General features: G+C 37.2%; 1 protein-coding gene across 2 annotated transcripts in view; it reads right to left on the reverse strand.

Moving 5' to 3' along the window:
- The window catches only part of LOC145662960 (ribosome assembly protein METTL17, mitochondrial), a 57,650-nt gene extending 42,873 nt beyond the window's left edge, over positions 1–14,777 (reverse strand). The window contains exons 1-3 of one of the 2 annotated variants that reach the window (XM_081729022.1): positions 14,549–14,777; positions 10,556–10,715; positions 2,219–2,353 (exon numbers count right to left, since the gene is read on the reverse strand). In XM_081729022.1, the coding sequence (XP_081585148.1) occupies positions 2,219–2,353; positions 10,556–10,715; positions 14,549–14,623 (370 nt within the window). In that variant the 5' untranslated portion in view covers positions 14,624–14,777. Of the gene's footprint in view, positions 1–2,218; positions 2,354–10,555; positions 10,716–14,151; positions 14,420–14,548 lie in introns of those variants that run through there. The other variant, XM_081729023.1, reaches the window with a different exon arrangement.
- Positions 14,778–17,349: the final 2,572 nt, after the last annotated feature.

Below are 17,349 nucleotides of genomic sequence, written 5' to 3' on the forward strand. Positions count from 1 at the left end.
GTACAGTTCTATGTTACTGGTGAGTATGATCAAAACACAGTGAGAATAGTGTACTCTTTGGAGCAACACGAGTTTATCGTTAAAAGTTTTTTGAGAAGGAATCTATAGTTGATACGCAAAGGGCATTTAGAAACAAATTTGTCTCACTTCTGCCCCAGACAGGAACATAATATGATCGCTACTGAAAAAATTGGAAGAAAGAGGATCGCTTCTAAGATAGGGAAGCATCGGATCGTGCAGTCGAATGTTGTGGAAGATGTCAGTTATCAACTCTTTAGGTCGCCCACTCTGTCGTTTGTCCCAAGAAACCGGTTTTAACTATTCAACATGTGATTAATGGGTGTTACCACTAATACTTAATTTGTATTCTCACTAACACTTAACTTATATTCTGCAATTTCGCTTCACAAATCCAAAACCTCATTCCAATTGTAAGGTACACTGTCGAATATTTGCTGTTTTTCTTGAGGCGTGCTCGATATTGCCCCGGGTGAATTTAAACCAGTAAACATAGTCCCACAAATCTCCCATCTTTCTTTGATCAATTGCCATAAACCGCATGAAAATTGGACTTCAGTTAGAAACTCTAGACCCAAATGAAATCCATGAGTTAGTTAGTTAGTTAGTTTGTTTGTTTTTAATCACCCTGTGATTACAATGAACACGCCTGTCTCTTTGATGGCTCAGTTTCAAAAATCCGATACAAGTTTTGACACAAGTAATGTCTAATCATCACACAAAATAAATTAAAAAATCAAATTCCACAATGTAGTTTTTGCATGGTACAAATCCACAAACCCACAAGTCGATTTTATATGTAGTATATATGTATTTATCAATTTAATGGAAATACCTGAAAATAGTGTAACTTACCAAAATAATGTGACGTTGGACCATTTTTCTTCCACATAACATCTATGATGCGACATGGAATTGTGTCATAAAGGTCGTGAATGGTGGCAATTGAAACATTACAACATTCTGCGCGCAGCGCACCATTCATTCCGTGAGAGACGATTGACGTGGAATTTTGCGCTGTATTCATATCTCCAAAATGGTCCACAGATTTTCAATAACATTCAGATCCAGGGATTGGGTGGCCGGGAGAGGTGGTCAACTTTATCCCGATGTGTCCCTACCAAGCCGCAATAGCTCCAGCTACGTGTATGGGCACATTATCATCCTATAGTATGGTGTCACTGCCCGAAAACAGCATCTGGGCCATAGAATGCCCATGGTCTCCTAAAATGGTGACATAATCTCGTGCAGTGCCGTGCGCGGTAAGCGTCAGCAGTGCACCCATTCAAACCCAGGAAAATGTGGCCCACAGCATCACAGAGTGGCTGCTACATTTTACAGTTGGACGGAGGCACTGTGGATCATATGCTGTTTATGGGCATCCATCTCACACAAACACAGCCTGTGATTTGAAATAAGGTAAATAATGACTCACCAGACCACACCACACGTTTCCAGTCATCAGTGGTCCATGCTGCTTGTGGCAGCATTGATATAGCGCTAAAGCGTTATGCTTCCTTATCTGTGGTTTCGCCCTCGCAATCCAACTCATGTAACTCGCGGCAGACTTGAGATTATCGACACAGGCTGTGGGAGATGCTGCTTGAGTTCATTCGTCATTCTGCACAGTAGTCGCACAACGGTTCTGAGTGACAATCCTCTTTAATGTATTCTCTCTCTGGAGATTTTCTTTCAACCATTGTTTCTCTTCGCCAGTGTGGTTTCGCCATTGAATTTTGTAGGTCACCATCTTGGACACTGCTTTTCGCGACACATCCAACACATTTGCCACTTTCCACAGTTTCCTCGCACCACATAGCCGTGCGCCAATTATTTACTGTCCTTGGAATTCAGAGTTTGACCATTTTACACTATTTCTGTTTGCCCACTTCACTTCACTCTGCCGTTCTACTGCTTCTCACGCAGTACGAAGTTTGTTCTAACACACCACAACCAACAGATCGGCGCTGCGGGTCGCCGCATAATCGTTGCGAATCCAAATATCTGACATCTTTTCAACTCCAAGTATTTCCACCAAATCGAAATTTGTGTATACTACATAATGTATAAATAATCTCTAATATACCCATTGACGGTATAGTAAAATAACCATTAATATGAAGTAACGTATTTATTAGAATCTTACTTCATATGAAAGAACAGATATCACTAAAATGTACTAGAAACAATTCACAAGTACCTTGTTCTTTGACCCAGTTTTCGATAAGCGCAGCATTTTTACGAATCTCGCTTTCTTCGACTGGAGTATTCCGAGTTTTGAGAAACTTTTCAAGTAGTTTGCTCTGTTTACGAATGTCGGTTACATGCTGCTGATCTAAAAAATGAACATCCATTAATACAATTTGACTACTACGCAACTACCTTGAAATCGCTCAGTGTTCTTAAATTAACTTGTACCAGAAAATAAAATTCAGCCCATTTTTTTTTTATTTTACTGTTATTTCAGCCTATTGTTTTATTTAAAGTATCTACTACTAAATTATCTATTACTTTTCCTAATAAAAGCTGTTAAAAAACTCTTACTACTTTGCTTTTCTGAAATACGTTATATAGCCTAACTTTATTTTACTAAAAGTTTACACATAAAAATAGTCAACGTACAGTGATTAGAAAATCTTTAAAATAATACAATCAACAGATAGTTATCAAAATGAAGGCATCTGAAAACACAAAGGTGGAATTTACCTTTAGCCTATAAAAAAATGAAATGAAATCTTTGAGTTTTACGTCCCACGGTTATGCCGGTTAGGCTAAAGGAGACAGTGATAATGAGTGATGAATGAAATGGTGGAATGAAGAAAGTGGGAGGAAACGGGAGTACCCCGAGAAAACCCACGCACACGGTGTTTGTCCACCACAAAGTTCACTTGGCGTACCTTTAGCCTAGAGTATAGGTTGCATTCTTATATTTGTTGCAGAATTGAGGCATATCACTCGTGAATCGATTCAAGAGGATACCAGATCATTCATCATGTAATGCAGCATTCAGCTGCGTCCGCGATGATGAAGGAAGAAATACGCGCCGGACCCGTTCTTCTGAATTGACTAGTATGTTAAATAATTTTGTAGTTGGCGAATTGAACAAACCAGAGAGTCCTGATATCCTCAAGACATATGTTCATCCTGACTGTCCTCAAGCCATATTGACAAGATGTATTGTCATTTTCAGGGTGTGATACTAGAAAACGTATGTAACACACAGGGCAAGTGATTACCTAAAATGTTCACATAATCACTAGGAATCATTCGTCCTTTGAGAATAAAAATAGGACAAACTAAAAACTATGAACTTATGGTCTACACCAGCATAAATCTGACGCAATTCTAACAGTAAAAAGTATACAGTCCTGAGGGCATGCTTCTTTCGCTGTCCGCAATACACAATCTTGCCTCGTAAGTTATAGTGGACAACACCGGGTCTTTACTAAGATTCCTCCCATTTCTTCCAAAATTCTAATTCCACCAATTATTTCATAATCATTCGCTTTCATTATTCATCTGTTTTTTAGCCTACAGAGCATAATCGTAGGACATTAACGATTGCATTTATATTTTTTTTTTACACCCTTAATTCTTATTGGAAATAGAGGAGAAAGATGACTTACCGAACGGTATTACTTTCTTTCAATCACCGGTACCCCATGTTTTTCTTTGCATCACCTTTCTCGCGCTATCGTGTTAGTGGGGTTGATGTGTTTCGAAATAGAATCAAGACAACGAATGTTGAGGTTATGCAACTCTCGTGTAGAAACAAGTCATTCCAGACGCTGGGTGAGTGCTGCAGTCAGTTGTGCCGCATTAGCCCTACTGTTCTCTGTAACAATGTTCATCAACATTTGGTGATCTTTCTGACCTATGCTCGGATTCCATTTACTATTCCTATTCTCTGGTGGTCCTGGTACATACTCCATAAACCATCATCACGTTGGGCATTGTTGCTTTCAAAATACACAACATATTGACAGTCTTGGAAACATATGTTCCATGTTTGAACTAACCGTGCACTAGGAGTACGCAAAACGAAGATTGCCCACCACTACCGCCACACGAATTCTTACTACGATAATATGTAATATTCATTATCACTCAACACACCAGACAGTTGCAATGCACGAACGCCACAGTTACTGACTGACAAAGATTACATGTTTTTATGATTTTGATAATTGTTGTGTGAATACAATAGGAAGAAAAATATTTTGATAGAATCAATTCAAGGTCGCTAGAATGTGTGTATATATGTGTACGAAGAGAAGGAAATATACATATATTAAGTAATGAGACTAATTTTATTGTGACGGTACAGTGAATGCAATACGTAAACCAATATGTACATTCGAAAGAGAAATCCCTCTTCTACAATCTGGCAACACCGTATTGTCGCACATGAAGTATAACGGGAAATACAACACCATTGCCAGCAGTCACTGACAGGCCCTCGTCACGCTAGCAGCATAGAACGAATATCAAATTTTGTGTTAAACTGGGTAAAAGTGCCACAGAGACTGTATCTGATGCGGAGAGTACATCGGAATACGTGTATGCCTCGTGCTCATATCTTTAGATTGTGTGAATGTTTTAAAATAGTGTAGAATCGATTGAAGACTAACCTCGGCCGGGTTGTCCAATGTGTGTTCGTAACGAAGAACTCATTGCAAAGGTCCGTGAACGTGTGCAAGAAGATCGCTGCGTGGCCGTGAGAAGAATGGCAGATGAGTTGGGTGTTAACAGGGAGACAATTCGTAAGATCTTAGTGGAAGATATGGGCTTATGCCGTGCCATCCTGGCAAAAGCCCGTAGGAATAAAAATTTCCAACCTCCCATTGTTGCGGAGGACGGGTGTTGGTGTTATCCTTATGATTCAGCCACTAAACGTCAGAGTGCCGAATGGTCCCCAGGATCTTCAAAGGCAAGAAAACTTCGACTTCCGAAGTCAAAAGTGAAGACTCCCGTGTTTCTACGACAATAAGGGTATTATTTATCATGAATTTGTACCAGACGTTCACACAGTGAATCTCAAATCTTATTTAAGTGTTTTGGAGCATTTCATAAAGAGAATTCGTCGTGTTTGTCCTATATATTCAGCCCCAGGTAGCTGGTTCTTATCCATGACAATGTACTCGCGGGCAGTACTTGTTAAGGAATATTTGACCAAAAAACAATTGTGTATGCTGCAGCACCTCCCTATTCTCCAGGTTTGTTCCCCTGAGACTATTTTCTGTTCCCTAAACTGAACTTACAATTAAAAGGACGACTTTTTTGACAATGTTGAAGACATTCAAGTAGCTGTGACAACGGCATTACAGAACATACCACAAATTCAGTTGCAGAGGTGGTTCTATTTCTTGTGTAATCGTGCCATTCGCTCTATTGACGCAGGAGAGATGTACTTTGAATAATAAACATGTATGGTTACATTATCTTTGTTTAATCACAATAAACTCAGTCTCATCACTTAATTGTCGAACGATGTGTGTATATATAAAAGAAAAACAAAAAAGGGAGTTGTCTGACATAAAATACGACTTCTGTTCCTGAGTATTGACGATTCATTGTGAAACTGAGACTGAAGTTCAGCAATATCTATTTTCTGGGGTCCCCGATTACGTGCATATTAGTGATACTTTAGAGTGGCTTATAATAATAATAATGTATAAAGAAAGATAAAGAAGAAGAAATGAATGAAATTAACTTCTAGTTTTACGTTCCATGGTTATACCCTTTACGATAAAGGAGGAAGATGAATGAAAGTAAATAATGAAATATTTGGTGGAATGAGAATGTGGGAAAAACGAGAGTATCATAAGAAAACAGGTTATAAACTAATATTAATAAAATAAGGAGTTAGTTTGTGCGTTTGTCTGTCTGTCTGTTTGGGTGTGACCTGGAGAACAGACGAGTGGACCGAGAGTTACCTAACCTTGGTCCAGACCCAAAACCAAAACGAAACTTTTTTTTTAATTCGAACAAGAGGGTCTCAGGGGGAGGAGGGGCGGTTAACTGGGACATGTAAAAGTAGTAGAAAATGACCGATATTACTGTCAAATTCATAGTTCTCGCAGTCGCTGAGATCAGTGGTGACACTTCCATTAGCGATGACTTTCGAATTCAGTTACCATTGTATGCGGGCGGGGGTCACTTGCGGGGGAGGGGATACCCAGGCATGTAAAAAAATAATCCAAAATGATCGACATTAGTGTCAATCCATAGTTTTCGCGGTCGCTGAGATGAATGGTGATACTCCCACAGGCATTGACTTCCAAATACAGTCCCCATCCGCTGGAAACCAAGGGGTCTCAGGGGGCGTTTATCGGGATATGTAAAAGTAGTAGAAAATGGCCGATATTAGTATCGAATTCATAGTTTTCACGGTCGCTTAGCTCAATCGCATTAACTTCTAAATTCGCCCCATTTGGCTGCGGGCCGGGGGTCACCTGCAAAGGGAGGGGATACCAAGACATGTAAAAATAATCCAAAATGACCGATATTAGTATCAAATCCATGATTTTCGCGGTTGTTGAGATTAATGGTGACTCTTCCATTTAACAATGCCTTTCGAATTCAGCTGCCATTGTATGCAGGCCGGAGGTCAGCGAAGAGGTACCGAGACATGTAAAAATAATCCAAAATGACCGATATTACTGTCAAATCCATAGTTTTCAAGGTCGCCGAGATCAATGGTGACATATCCATTAGCGATGGCTTTCAAATTCAGCTACCATTGTACGTGGGCCGGGAGTCTCCAGAGGGAAATACCGAGACATGTAAAAAAAAACTCCAAAATGATCGACATTAGTGTCAATCCATAGTTTTCGTGGTCGCTGAGATGAATGGTGATACTCCCACAGGCGTTGGCTTCCAAATACACCCCCCATAAGCTGGGAACCAGGACGGTTTCGGGGGACGTTTACCAGGATATATAAAAGTAGTAAAAAATGACGAATATACATTGTTCAGTTTGTTTACTTGGATAGTTTATCTGACCCATGCAAAGAATGGGTATTTCAGCTAGTGTTGAATAAGAAGAGGTAACAACCTACAGAATACGTAACAGATTTTAAAATACTACATAGTTTACTGCATATCTTATACTGTAAGAGGATATTTGAGTTCTACTTTGACTATTTCAGGTGCCCATTTAGGATACTTTCAGTACATAGAAATCTAGGCAGCATGTATAGATAACCAACCATATTCGAAAACAATTTTGTAGACTGAAGGTTTAAAAAATCTAAGACAGAAAATTATCTATTTGTTTTCCTTGAAGTGTGTTTGAGTATTCGCAACTTCATATGATAATATTAGAATTAAGTAAAAATTAAAATCATTTATTATAATTTTTACAGAGTTATATCTATTCAGATATAAGCACATCATTTTAAACGAAACAAGTTGGAAAATAACTAACTCACTCACTCACTCACTCTATGGCCTATGGAACCCGGATGTTCAATGCCACGTTCCCAAGTTCTCCACTTACTTCTATCCTTAGGCAACTGGATCCAGTTTCTACTTTGTATTCCTATTCCTGCGAGATCCATCTTAATATTGTCCTCTCATCTGCGCATAGGTCTTCCTAATGGTCGTTTTCAGATTGGTCTTCCAGTTAAGACTTTGAAAGCGTTCCTATTTCTCCCATCCTGGCTACATGACCTGCCCACCTGAGCCTCCTAGACTTGATGACCCTAACCATGTTTGGTAAAACGTATAAATTATGTAGTTCCTCGTTATGAAGTTTCCGCCATTCCCCATCTCCGTTTCACTTGGGTCCGAATATTTGTCTCAGGATCTTGTTGTTAAATACTTTCAGTCTATGTTCTTCCTTCCGAGTAAGCGACCATGTTTCACAACCATACAGAACAACAGGCATGATTATCTTTGTATATATTTTAAGCTTCAAATTCCTCGACAGAATTCGCGACAACAAGAAATTTTGAAAACTGAATAATAACGCGAATTCCCTGCTTTTAGTCGACATTTAATTTCTTTGTGAATATGGTTTTCGTCTGTTAATATTGATTCTAGATATTTAAAAGTATTCACTTTATTTGATATTCTAACGCATTCATCATTTGCTGTATTACGATCCCGACGAACTTCCATGTATTTAGTTTTCCCTACATTTACTTCTAAACCCATGTCCCTGCAAGTGCTTAATAAGACCTCTGCATTTCTTTCTATTGTTCTCCTATCATCCACTATTAAATTTACATCATCAGCACACGCCATAACCTGGTGAGTACCACTCAACTCTAGGCCGTGGTTGCTATCTTCGATTTTCCTTATAGCATATTCCAGAACAAAGTTGAATAATAATGGCGACAACGCATCTCTTTGCTTCAGGCCACTCTCGACGTGAAAGCTGGTGGACAAAAATTTTCCTACTCGGACTTTCCTTTGGGATTCATTTAAACATATCTTAATTAATCTAATTAGTTTTCTCGGTATTTTAAATTCTGTAAGAATGTTGTACAATGCTTCTCTCCTAACCGAGTCATAAGCCCTTCTAAAATCAATAAATAGTTGTACCGGGGCATTGTATTTCCACTTCTTTTCGAGTATTTGTCGAAGGGTAAATATTTGGTCGATAGTTGATCAGTTTATAAAATTGAGATTGTGCAATAGATAATAGCCAATCATAATTCAAACTTTCAACTGTAATTTCACTTCATTTTTTACCTATTCATTTAAATCTATCATTTATATGATAAAGGGATACCTCGATCATCTTTATCTGCTACCGGAAACACAAATTTATAATAATATATCTGAAATTGCTATGCCTGAACTAGGAAAATGATTGTTGGTGACAACATTTTTTTTTACCAGGTTATCGAATCATCTTGCAATTTGTGAAGACAATTCGTGTAGAAAATCTTTGATCAGTCTACCATTTCGAAACAGTTTCATTTCGAGTGCTTGGTGTTACTTTCAGCATATGCTACTTTATATGACTTTGATGAAAATGTATACTCAGTGTGAATTCACTGAATAAAACAGAGGGCAGTATAACATTTTTGAAATTAGCCAGTCTGCACCTGACATGTAATTTGGGAATGGGGCCAAAGGTATGGTATCAGTACAGGAGAAAATGCTGCACCATCTTCTCAACTCTAAACGTGTGACAGCACTATGTGTTCATTTTCTTATTCGCAAGATCCCTACCTAAAAGACGAATTCGAAATGCTTTCATGAAATAGTGTACACACCACTGGTACATTATCTCGACACTCTCCTCAAACATGCAACATGTCGACAGCCTCTCAGTTATGACTAAGCTATATACAGTGTACAAAAAGAATATCGGAGTTTTAAACCTGAGTAGTATCTCTGCACTTTGGCTTGCAATAATGAATCACAAATAAAATAAAGGAGTAACACTTGCAATTTTCCACCACAAACATTCAATGTAAGGGAACGGTACATGTGGCACAAGTCCAAATGATAGACGAGTTCTATACCTTAATCAGCCTGTCTGGAGTAATGGAAGTGACTGCTGCTTCAATACTGCGCCGCAAATCGGGTAGGTTATTAGATAGCAAAGGCACACACACACAAGACCATAATTCTTTATGACTTCGGATAATTAAAATCTACTAAACGCAGGTTAAGCTGTTCTCATTTAGTAAACTACAAAACACAGAAGGCTTTCTGTTCGGGTACAGCAATCTGTGATACTGGTGCTAACAAATTGAAAGAAGGGATCAACCTACATGCATGAATATAATTAAAACTCCCATCTTTGCTGTCTGATTTTGGCCATAAGCGAATACTGTATATCTACTCTAAAAAAAAAAACATAACAACAACAACTTTTAATTCCAATATTCTTATAAGTACACACTGTACATGTAATTCAGTTTTCTCAGTTTAGAAAAAGTGGACGATTTGTGTCCTATATACTAAGCTTATTTGTCTATTAAATTTTTAACATAATTTTTAACGCAAAGGATGCACTATAGGGAGGGGTGAATGTAATTTATTTATTTATATGTTTCGTAATTACAAATTTGAACCAAATACTACCATTGAAAAACTCGACTTCCGCCACTCAAAACCAAACTTCTGAAGTTCAGAAATGCATCAGTTAACTCGCACAAGTGATCTGATATATCGTGATTTCGTTTCAGCTCTTTGTGAAATACGAACAGAGTTAAGGACTTGGTACAAAGTAATGGTCTCATCCTATGTATACACCAACAAGGACAAGTTGCTGGATAGCTTTAAAAAAATTCGTGTCAAATTTAAAGGAAAAAGCAAGATAGACACAAAAGTAAAACTTTCCTCATTAGTAAGGATGGTGGATATAATCAGAAGGCAGATCAAGGGGCAAGAATTACAAGACTAGGAAAGATTAAAAGGTTGTATTTGAGATTCTCAATTATTTGTTATATTGCTCAAGTGAAATTAGTTTTCCTTTCCTGATTTAGAAGTATATATACAGAGCTATCCGCGACTGTATGAAAGCGAAGATAATTCAGAATACGTCGCAATTAGAGCTTAATTTTCTACATACCTCCAAGCACCACTTCCATTGACTTCACCAATCTATGTGGTAACTGTACCGCTTTTGTCTTCAGAACTCCTGGATGATGTCTTGCCTTCATTGTATTATTTTGCAGACCAATGTGAACTTCGTATTCCAATTCGGCGGATATTTTCGGTTGACTCGCAAACTATAATGAACCATCAAGAAGGAGAAAGGTAATAATAATAATAATAATTATTTTTCACAATATTGTTAGCTTGGACAGAAACATTATAAATAAATAACTTCTCCACTTTTTTGTTTAATTAAAAATATCACCCATAACTAGCAGTTTAACATGTAGACATTTTGGAAATATGCGATGCGGTAGATCCAAGTAATTAACCATTTCTCAAATTGGATCGTTTTGAAAAGCTGTGTCAGTGCTATTACTAGCTGCTCTATCAGTGCAAATCACTGCTGAATGTGTAAATACGGACCAAGAATGAGGCATGAATTAGAATCTCCCTATCCACTAAATTACTGTACACTATACCGCTTTATTGTATGGTATGTGTCTGTTTTTGATTTAGTTATCAAAATTGTATTATATCCATGTTAACCGTTAAAATTTGGTATCAAATGCTCGAACATGGGATCTTAAGCCATCTGCACTGACGAACTATTTTAGCATACCAGTGGGAAAGAAACATTAGTGTTTAAGTATTGATAGGAATCACGTGAAGCAGAGGATGAAGTTTCAGACGAGTTATATGCACTACGTCATTTTAGTTGATAAATTCTAGATAGCTATTGTCAACCTTTCTTGTTATTACTTGATGTTATTTATTAACTAACCTAGGACATGTATGCTTCGGTAATGGAGGGAAATACAGAAATGTAGAGCAGAAACTATTAAGTGGAGAGTTGTATCTTACCCAAATGTGGTGAAATGGGGCAAAATTTTAGGTGCTATCCCATTTCATGAAAGTAAAAAATTGTGAAATCAAGAGAAGAAATATGTTATTTGATTTCACAATAGGATTGTACAAGGAATAAAATATATCGAGATCTCATCTCTTACACGTATAATATTGTAAAAATACAAAATGGAAAGTGTGTTATATAGCACATAGTACTACATAAGAAAAACATGAAGTGAAGTGAAGTGTCATGTGAAAGCAGAGTATGAAGTGTCGCGAATCTCTGCCACACACAAGGCATGTTTTATGTCATATACAGTGTCTCTCCACTATCCTCGTTTATGCATATACCCACCATCGATTACGCGCCTGCATATGCCCCCTCTCGCTGACGCTCGGGTACCCCCGCTGCACCCCTGTTCTAACTCGGTTAGATGGGATTCGTGCTTTTTAGTGGCTACCTAGCACAAAATGATTTGTTTCTACGTTAGTTCGTTGTTTATGCACTGCAGCTTTTATGCCATATGTGTACACGCTGTAGTTTTACTCAGTTGTCCTGAAGTCAATCTGCATCTATTAATGCAACTCCTCCCTTAAGTCAAATTCTGTTAAGGAGACGTCAGAATATTCATATCTTCAGTATCATTGGTGTCCAATTGTACTTTCTAAGGCAGTAAGAGTTCACTTCCAGCTAAGAGAAGTTCATATTTAATCAATATAAACATAGGGGGGAGGGTCCGCCAATCCCTCTTCTAAAGCTCTATTTACATAATACTGTAGTAGAGTTTGTTTATAGTGCTACGTGGAAATGATAAGGTAAAGAATCATTATTTTCGTTATTTCTGAATAGTAGGTAGTTTGCAACACTAACAGTAGAAGGTATTAATATTTTAAAGTAATACTATACGCTTAGTCACTACTTAGCGAAGAGCAAAGAAAGTATAGAAATAAGAAATATTTGTGATTAACAGTTAAGAATGAACGACGGATACGAAAGAGGAGTAATGCTAGGTAAAGTATATTAAAATAATAACAAATAAACAGCAATACGGCGTTGAAAACAGTTTCATATATGTGTAATTCGGGCCGGCGACCATCTGCGATTAGCCGATTTGATATATATATAGGATGCGTATATATAGGGTGTTAACTATGCCGACAAACTGTAAGAGGTTATTTCCCACATCAAAATAAGAGAAAAAGTTCATATGGACTTATGGCGAAAAGTGCATAGTTTTAGAGCTAGGGCTGTCCAAAATCGCGAAAAAGTCAAGTTTTAAAAGGCCTTATTTCGAATTCCAGAAACTGTGGATGGTGGCCCTTATCAACGTAAAAGAGGCCACGCATACACAATTTAAGCGTGCATATTTCCTCACTTTTCAATAGCTACACAGAGTATTCCCTACAAGTTATAATTCTCAGATGCTCAGTTTTCAGATATACCTTGATTTCAACGAGGGTCCAAAGTAGGCAGAAGGTAAGCCTTGACAATAATGGACATCTAATGCTTCAGAGGGAAGTCGGAAGTGTTAGGAACCGGCAGCTCGTTGTCTTTTTGTGTACGGAATAATGTGTGATGCGATGTATTTCGTCACGATGTATATCACGTTTCCCTCACTTATAAGCGTGAAAGAAAACATTGCAGCATGCATTTTCCCGAGTACGAGGAACCTGCTACTGACGATCCTTAATACTTCCGACATCGCACCAAAGAATTCTGGGTTCATTGCTATCAAGGCTTATCGTTTGCCTATTTTGGACTAACCATAAAGCCAGAGCATATCTCAAAATTCCGTTCATGGCATGTCTGGGAATTTCACTGTGTATGAAATACTACGATCACCCACTGAAAATGAAATATACATTTTCGGATTTCGTATGCGTTACTTTCTTTACACTAATAAGGACCACAATACAGTTTCTCAAATTCGAAATATGGCCTGTTGAAATTTGACTTTTTCGCGATTTTGGACAGCCCTAGCTTTGAAACTATGTACTTTTCCCCCACAGGTCCATATGAACTTTTTCTCTTATTTTGGTGTAAGGAATAACCTTTTACAGTTTGTCGGTATAGTTCATTAACACCCTGTCTGTATATATATATATAAGGAAATTTCATCATGAAGTACACAAGATTGGTGACTTTTTTTTATTTTATTTGTATTTATTTTTGTTTGGCCTTTGTGCTGCAAAGTATACCCAGTATGCTAAGGCTCGGTTAGCTCATGGAAGAATAGCTCAGTTGTTTTGATTCCGTTAGGTTGGATATTCCTGGACCTACTCTGCTGCACTTAATTTCCTTTTTAAAGTAAATAATAATTGGCTTAAACCAGCCAGCATTACTCGAGCAGATGGTCCTAACATATTTTGACAATTTCTTAGGTTATGTTAGACATGCACACCCTAGTTCCTTCACGAAAAGTGTTTCACATTGTATTTTATTTATAAATATTCCAATTCATAGTACCGTCCGCTTGAGCGAACCCAACCAGCCAACCCTCTCATCTAACAAGTGTTATTTGTACTATTGTTCTTATACCAGTATGTCCGTCACAGGTTGAATTTATAATCATTGCGACTAAGCCTTCCTAAAATGAACCTGTACCTACTAATGCAAAAACTTATGTAAGAAGCAAGTTATAAGGTACTTAGGATACATTTTGTAATCAACTAGAACATAAGCTATAAATTTATGTAAGAGTCCATAAACTGGAACTGTACCATTTATCCTAATACAAGCATTATCCATACTGTTTAAATTATTCCGAGTTAATGGCTAAAGCAAATATAGCAATCAGAAAGCACTCTCGCCATACACTTAAAATACAGTGTGCCCTTATATCTTTATATCTGTGTAAATAACCAGCATGCTTTCTGCTTGTGGTCCAGGGATTTTCTTCGATTCTAAACCAGAATAGTGGTTTGGATTCTACTTTATGCATGGGAACCTGCCTCGATGCTGAAAACGGATCTTACATCAATCCAATGCAATCCTAAAAAGTCTTGCTGGAAGAAAAACACAATTTCACTTGACTTTGATTTCAAACATTCATTGCATGCTCTAGATCAGAACAAATGCTAAGTCCTTAACCTTATGGTTCTTAAAACTTGTATGTACCTTTCTGAAAGCAGACGACGCAATATTGATATTATTATTACAAAAACAGATTCGTAGTCTCTTGATCACAATCATCCTCCTATTTTCTTATTTTTAGTATACACCTTCCGCAGCTTGCTTTCGTATCTCTGAACTACTGTTTAACGTTTAGTTAGTTTACTTATTTTAATTGCGCTTCCAGCTTCAGAAATGTTTTACAAATGACTTCAAAAACTAACACCCACAGTGTTGCCAACTAAACACAAAATTTTTCCAAACTGTTACACAAAGTAGCCTGATGCCCACTTTGAAATATGCTGATTTACAACATCATCTGTATCCTGCTATTTGTCAAAATATTACTTATGTACGAAAAATGTATCGTGCAATTTTACTATACGGATCCATAGTATAAAAAGTAATAGGAGTAGGAGTAGGAGTAAGGGTAGCAGTAGGAGTAGGAACGGGTTAGAACGTTGGATTCTGTTCTCTGCATAAAATGGGCAAATTAAAGGCTTCCCCAAATTTTTCTGTACATTTTACAATCCGTATAGTAAAACTGCACCGAATGTACTTTTGCTCGATTACCTGTATATTATATATATTGAGAATAAACGCTGATTCCTAATAAATAATCTTGTTTTCATTAGTCCAACCTTTTATACTTTTTATTAATTTGTTCGGCTCCTCAAAACTGCTACATATCATACTCTATATCGGTTTTTGCAAAATTTGTAGATCGAAACGCTATACAAGTATAAATCCTTTGTAGATTATCGCAAACTGTAACGCAAATTTTGTGTTAATGCATACTACTATGTCGTGTCCCCGAGAGCCTTATTCCTTACCAGAGTTCGGTAAATTAACGGAGCGTGACACAACACTAAACTTGCACAAATTAGAAAGATTTCTTTTTTCCTGGCGACATGATTTTAGTAAATCTTCTCGGGCCATCAGCCAGGTGAAGGTATTGACATCAGACATTTTGGATGCATACACCGTCAGAAATTCTAATGAAAAGACCAGAGGCGATATTTATTTCACCAGTGTTTTATTCAGTCCCCTCGGTTTCAAAGGGTAATCTGAAGTTCTAGGGTGAAGCCCATTAAAAATATGGAAAGTAACCATGTAGATACCTTATGCAACCCATACCTTTATATACTGAGTGCAAAGAAACCGTCAGTATACTTTCAGAGAACTATATATTTGTTCTTCACTCCTACACATTAATTTTTAACTATTAAAATATAAAGCTTCTCTGTATACAATAATTGAATCACTGATTGGAAAAAGGGAATAAGTGCATCAGATCTAAGTTTTCAAAAACGCTAAAAAAACCTTCCCGAAGCGTTGTTTCTATTTGTTGCAAAAAGTGTATAATTGATTACTTGTAGCAAAAGAACTAACAAACACTAAGACAAGAAGAACAATCTTGTATTGCAGCACTGCAATTGGTTAGATAAGCTTAAAAACGGAAAAAAACATTCCCTTTTTCCAATCAATTAGAGTTGGACGCAATTGTAATTGTGTGTAGGATATGTAATGTGCAGTTTATGACAGAAAGCTATGAAAATGTACATGCTGAATACAATGTTGTATGTTAATCTTGGATATATGTATCCAAACTATCACGAATGTTAGGCTCCTAACACTTTTATTGTCACCGTTCGTTTTTTTTTTTTTTTTTTTACAACACATGTTATTTGTATAGCAAGAAAAGTAATACAATAGACAGCTGAAGAAAATACGTAGCAAAATACGTTGTCACAATAGAATGGCTTTACATAGGGTCTTATCCGTGTGCATCTTCGTCTTCTACAGTTTCTTGGTCAGTGGTTTTCCATGAATAAATCATCCTATAAAACTGTTTGTATTGGTCAGGTGTGTATTTGATGATTTGTGAAGAATCGTTGATCTTTTTCTGATTGATAGAGACTTGCCAATCGTATGCCTTTGATGTTGGCAGTGGAACGTTTGTGACATTACTTTTGAGTAATCGAAAAATATCAGTTCTTAGTCCATTGATAAACTTATGATCTTGCACATAACCTGGAGATTCTGCTTTGTAAACAGTGTCTCTATTTACTTGGAATTTCATTGTTTTGTCCACAATGTTACCTGAAGATTTCTTGTAAAACGGTTGTCCTCCATGTTTAAAATCTAAGATTTCTTCATTGACAATTTCGTAAACCTGAAATGGAGAATTAGTATTTCTTACATTTGCAATCATGTGGTTATACTGTGCTGGTAAATAAATACGATTGTGTCGTTTGAGTTCTGGTTTGATTACAGCAAAATTTCGGTCACATGGTAAAAACTGTGACCTCTGACAGGCAAATATTGCTGTATAGTGCTGAACCGTTATGACACGATCGGGCTGAAAAGCATTCATGTCATTGAACGATTGCAGTTTTGACCACCACTTGTATCACTGAAAACATGTAAATCTGTAACTGATTGGGGCAAAAAGTTCTCTATAGATTGTGCAATGCGAAAAGAAGGCGAAGTATCGTAACGACAGCACAGGGCTCTGGTGGTTGTCTACTTACACACAGTCTTACAGTTGTGGTGGTGTCCTGTAGTGACTGGAAGAAGGGAATAAGAAACGTAGTTATTCCCTTTTTCTAACCAGCGAGAGATTTTGTCTTCTACATTGGTCATATAGAGTTGCCCAAACATTCCTATTTTCTACTCAACGATGTAACTATCTTAAATGAACACATCTGCTATCTCAGGTTAAAATCGCAAAAAAATTGTATTTATTCCCTTTTTCCAATCAGAGGTTCAATTATTACTAATAATATTTTGATCAGGTAAAGATT

This window comes from Thermobia domestica, chromosome 10 (genome assembly GCF_964235325.1).
Source record: "Thermobia domestica chromosome 10, izTheDome1.hap1.1, whole genome shotgun sequence".
In the NCBI taxonomy this organism is placed as follows: domain Eukaryota; kingdom Metazoa; phylum Arthropoda; class Insecta; order Zygentoma; family Lepismatidae; genus Thermobia; species Thermobia domestica.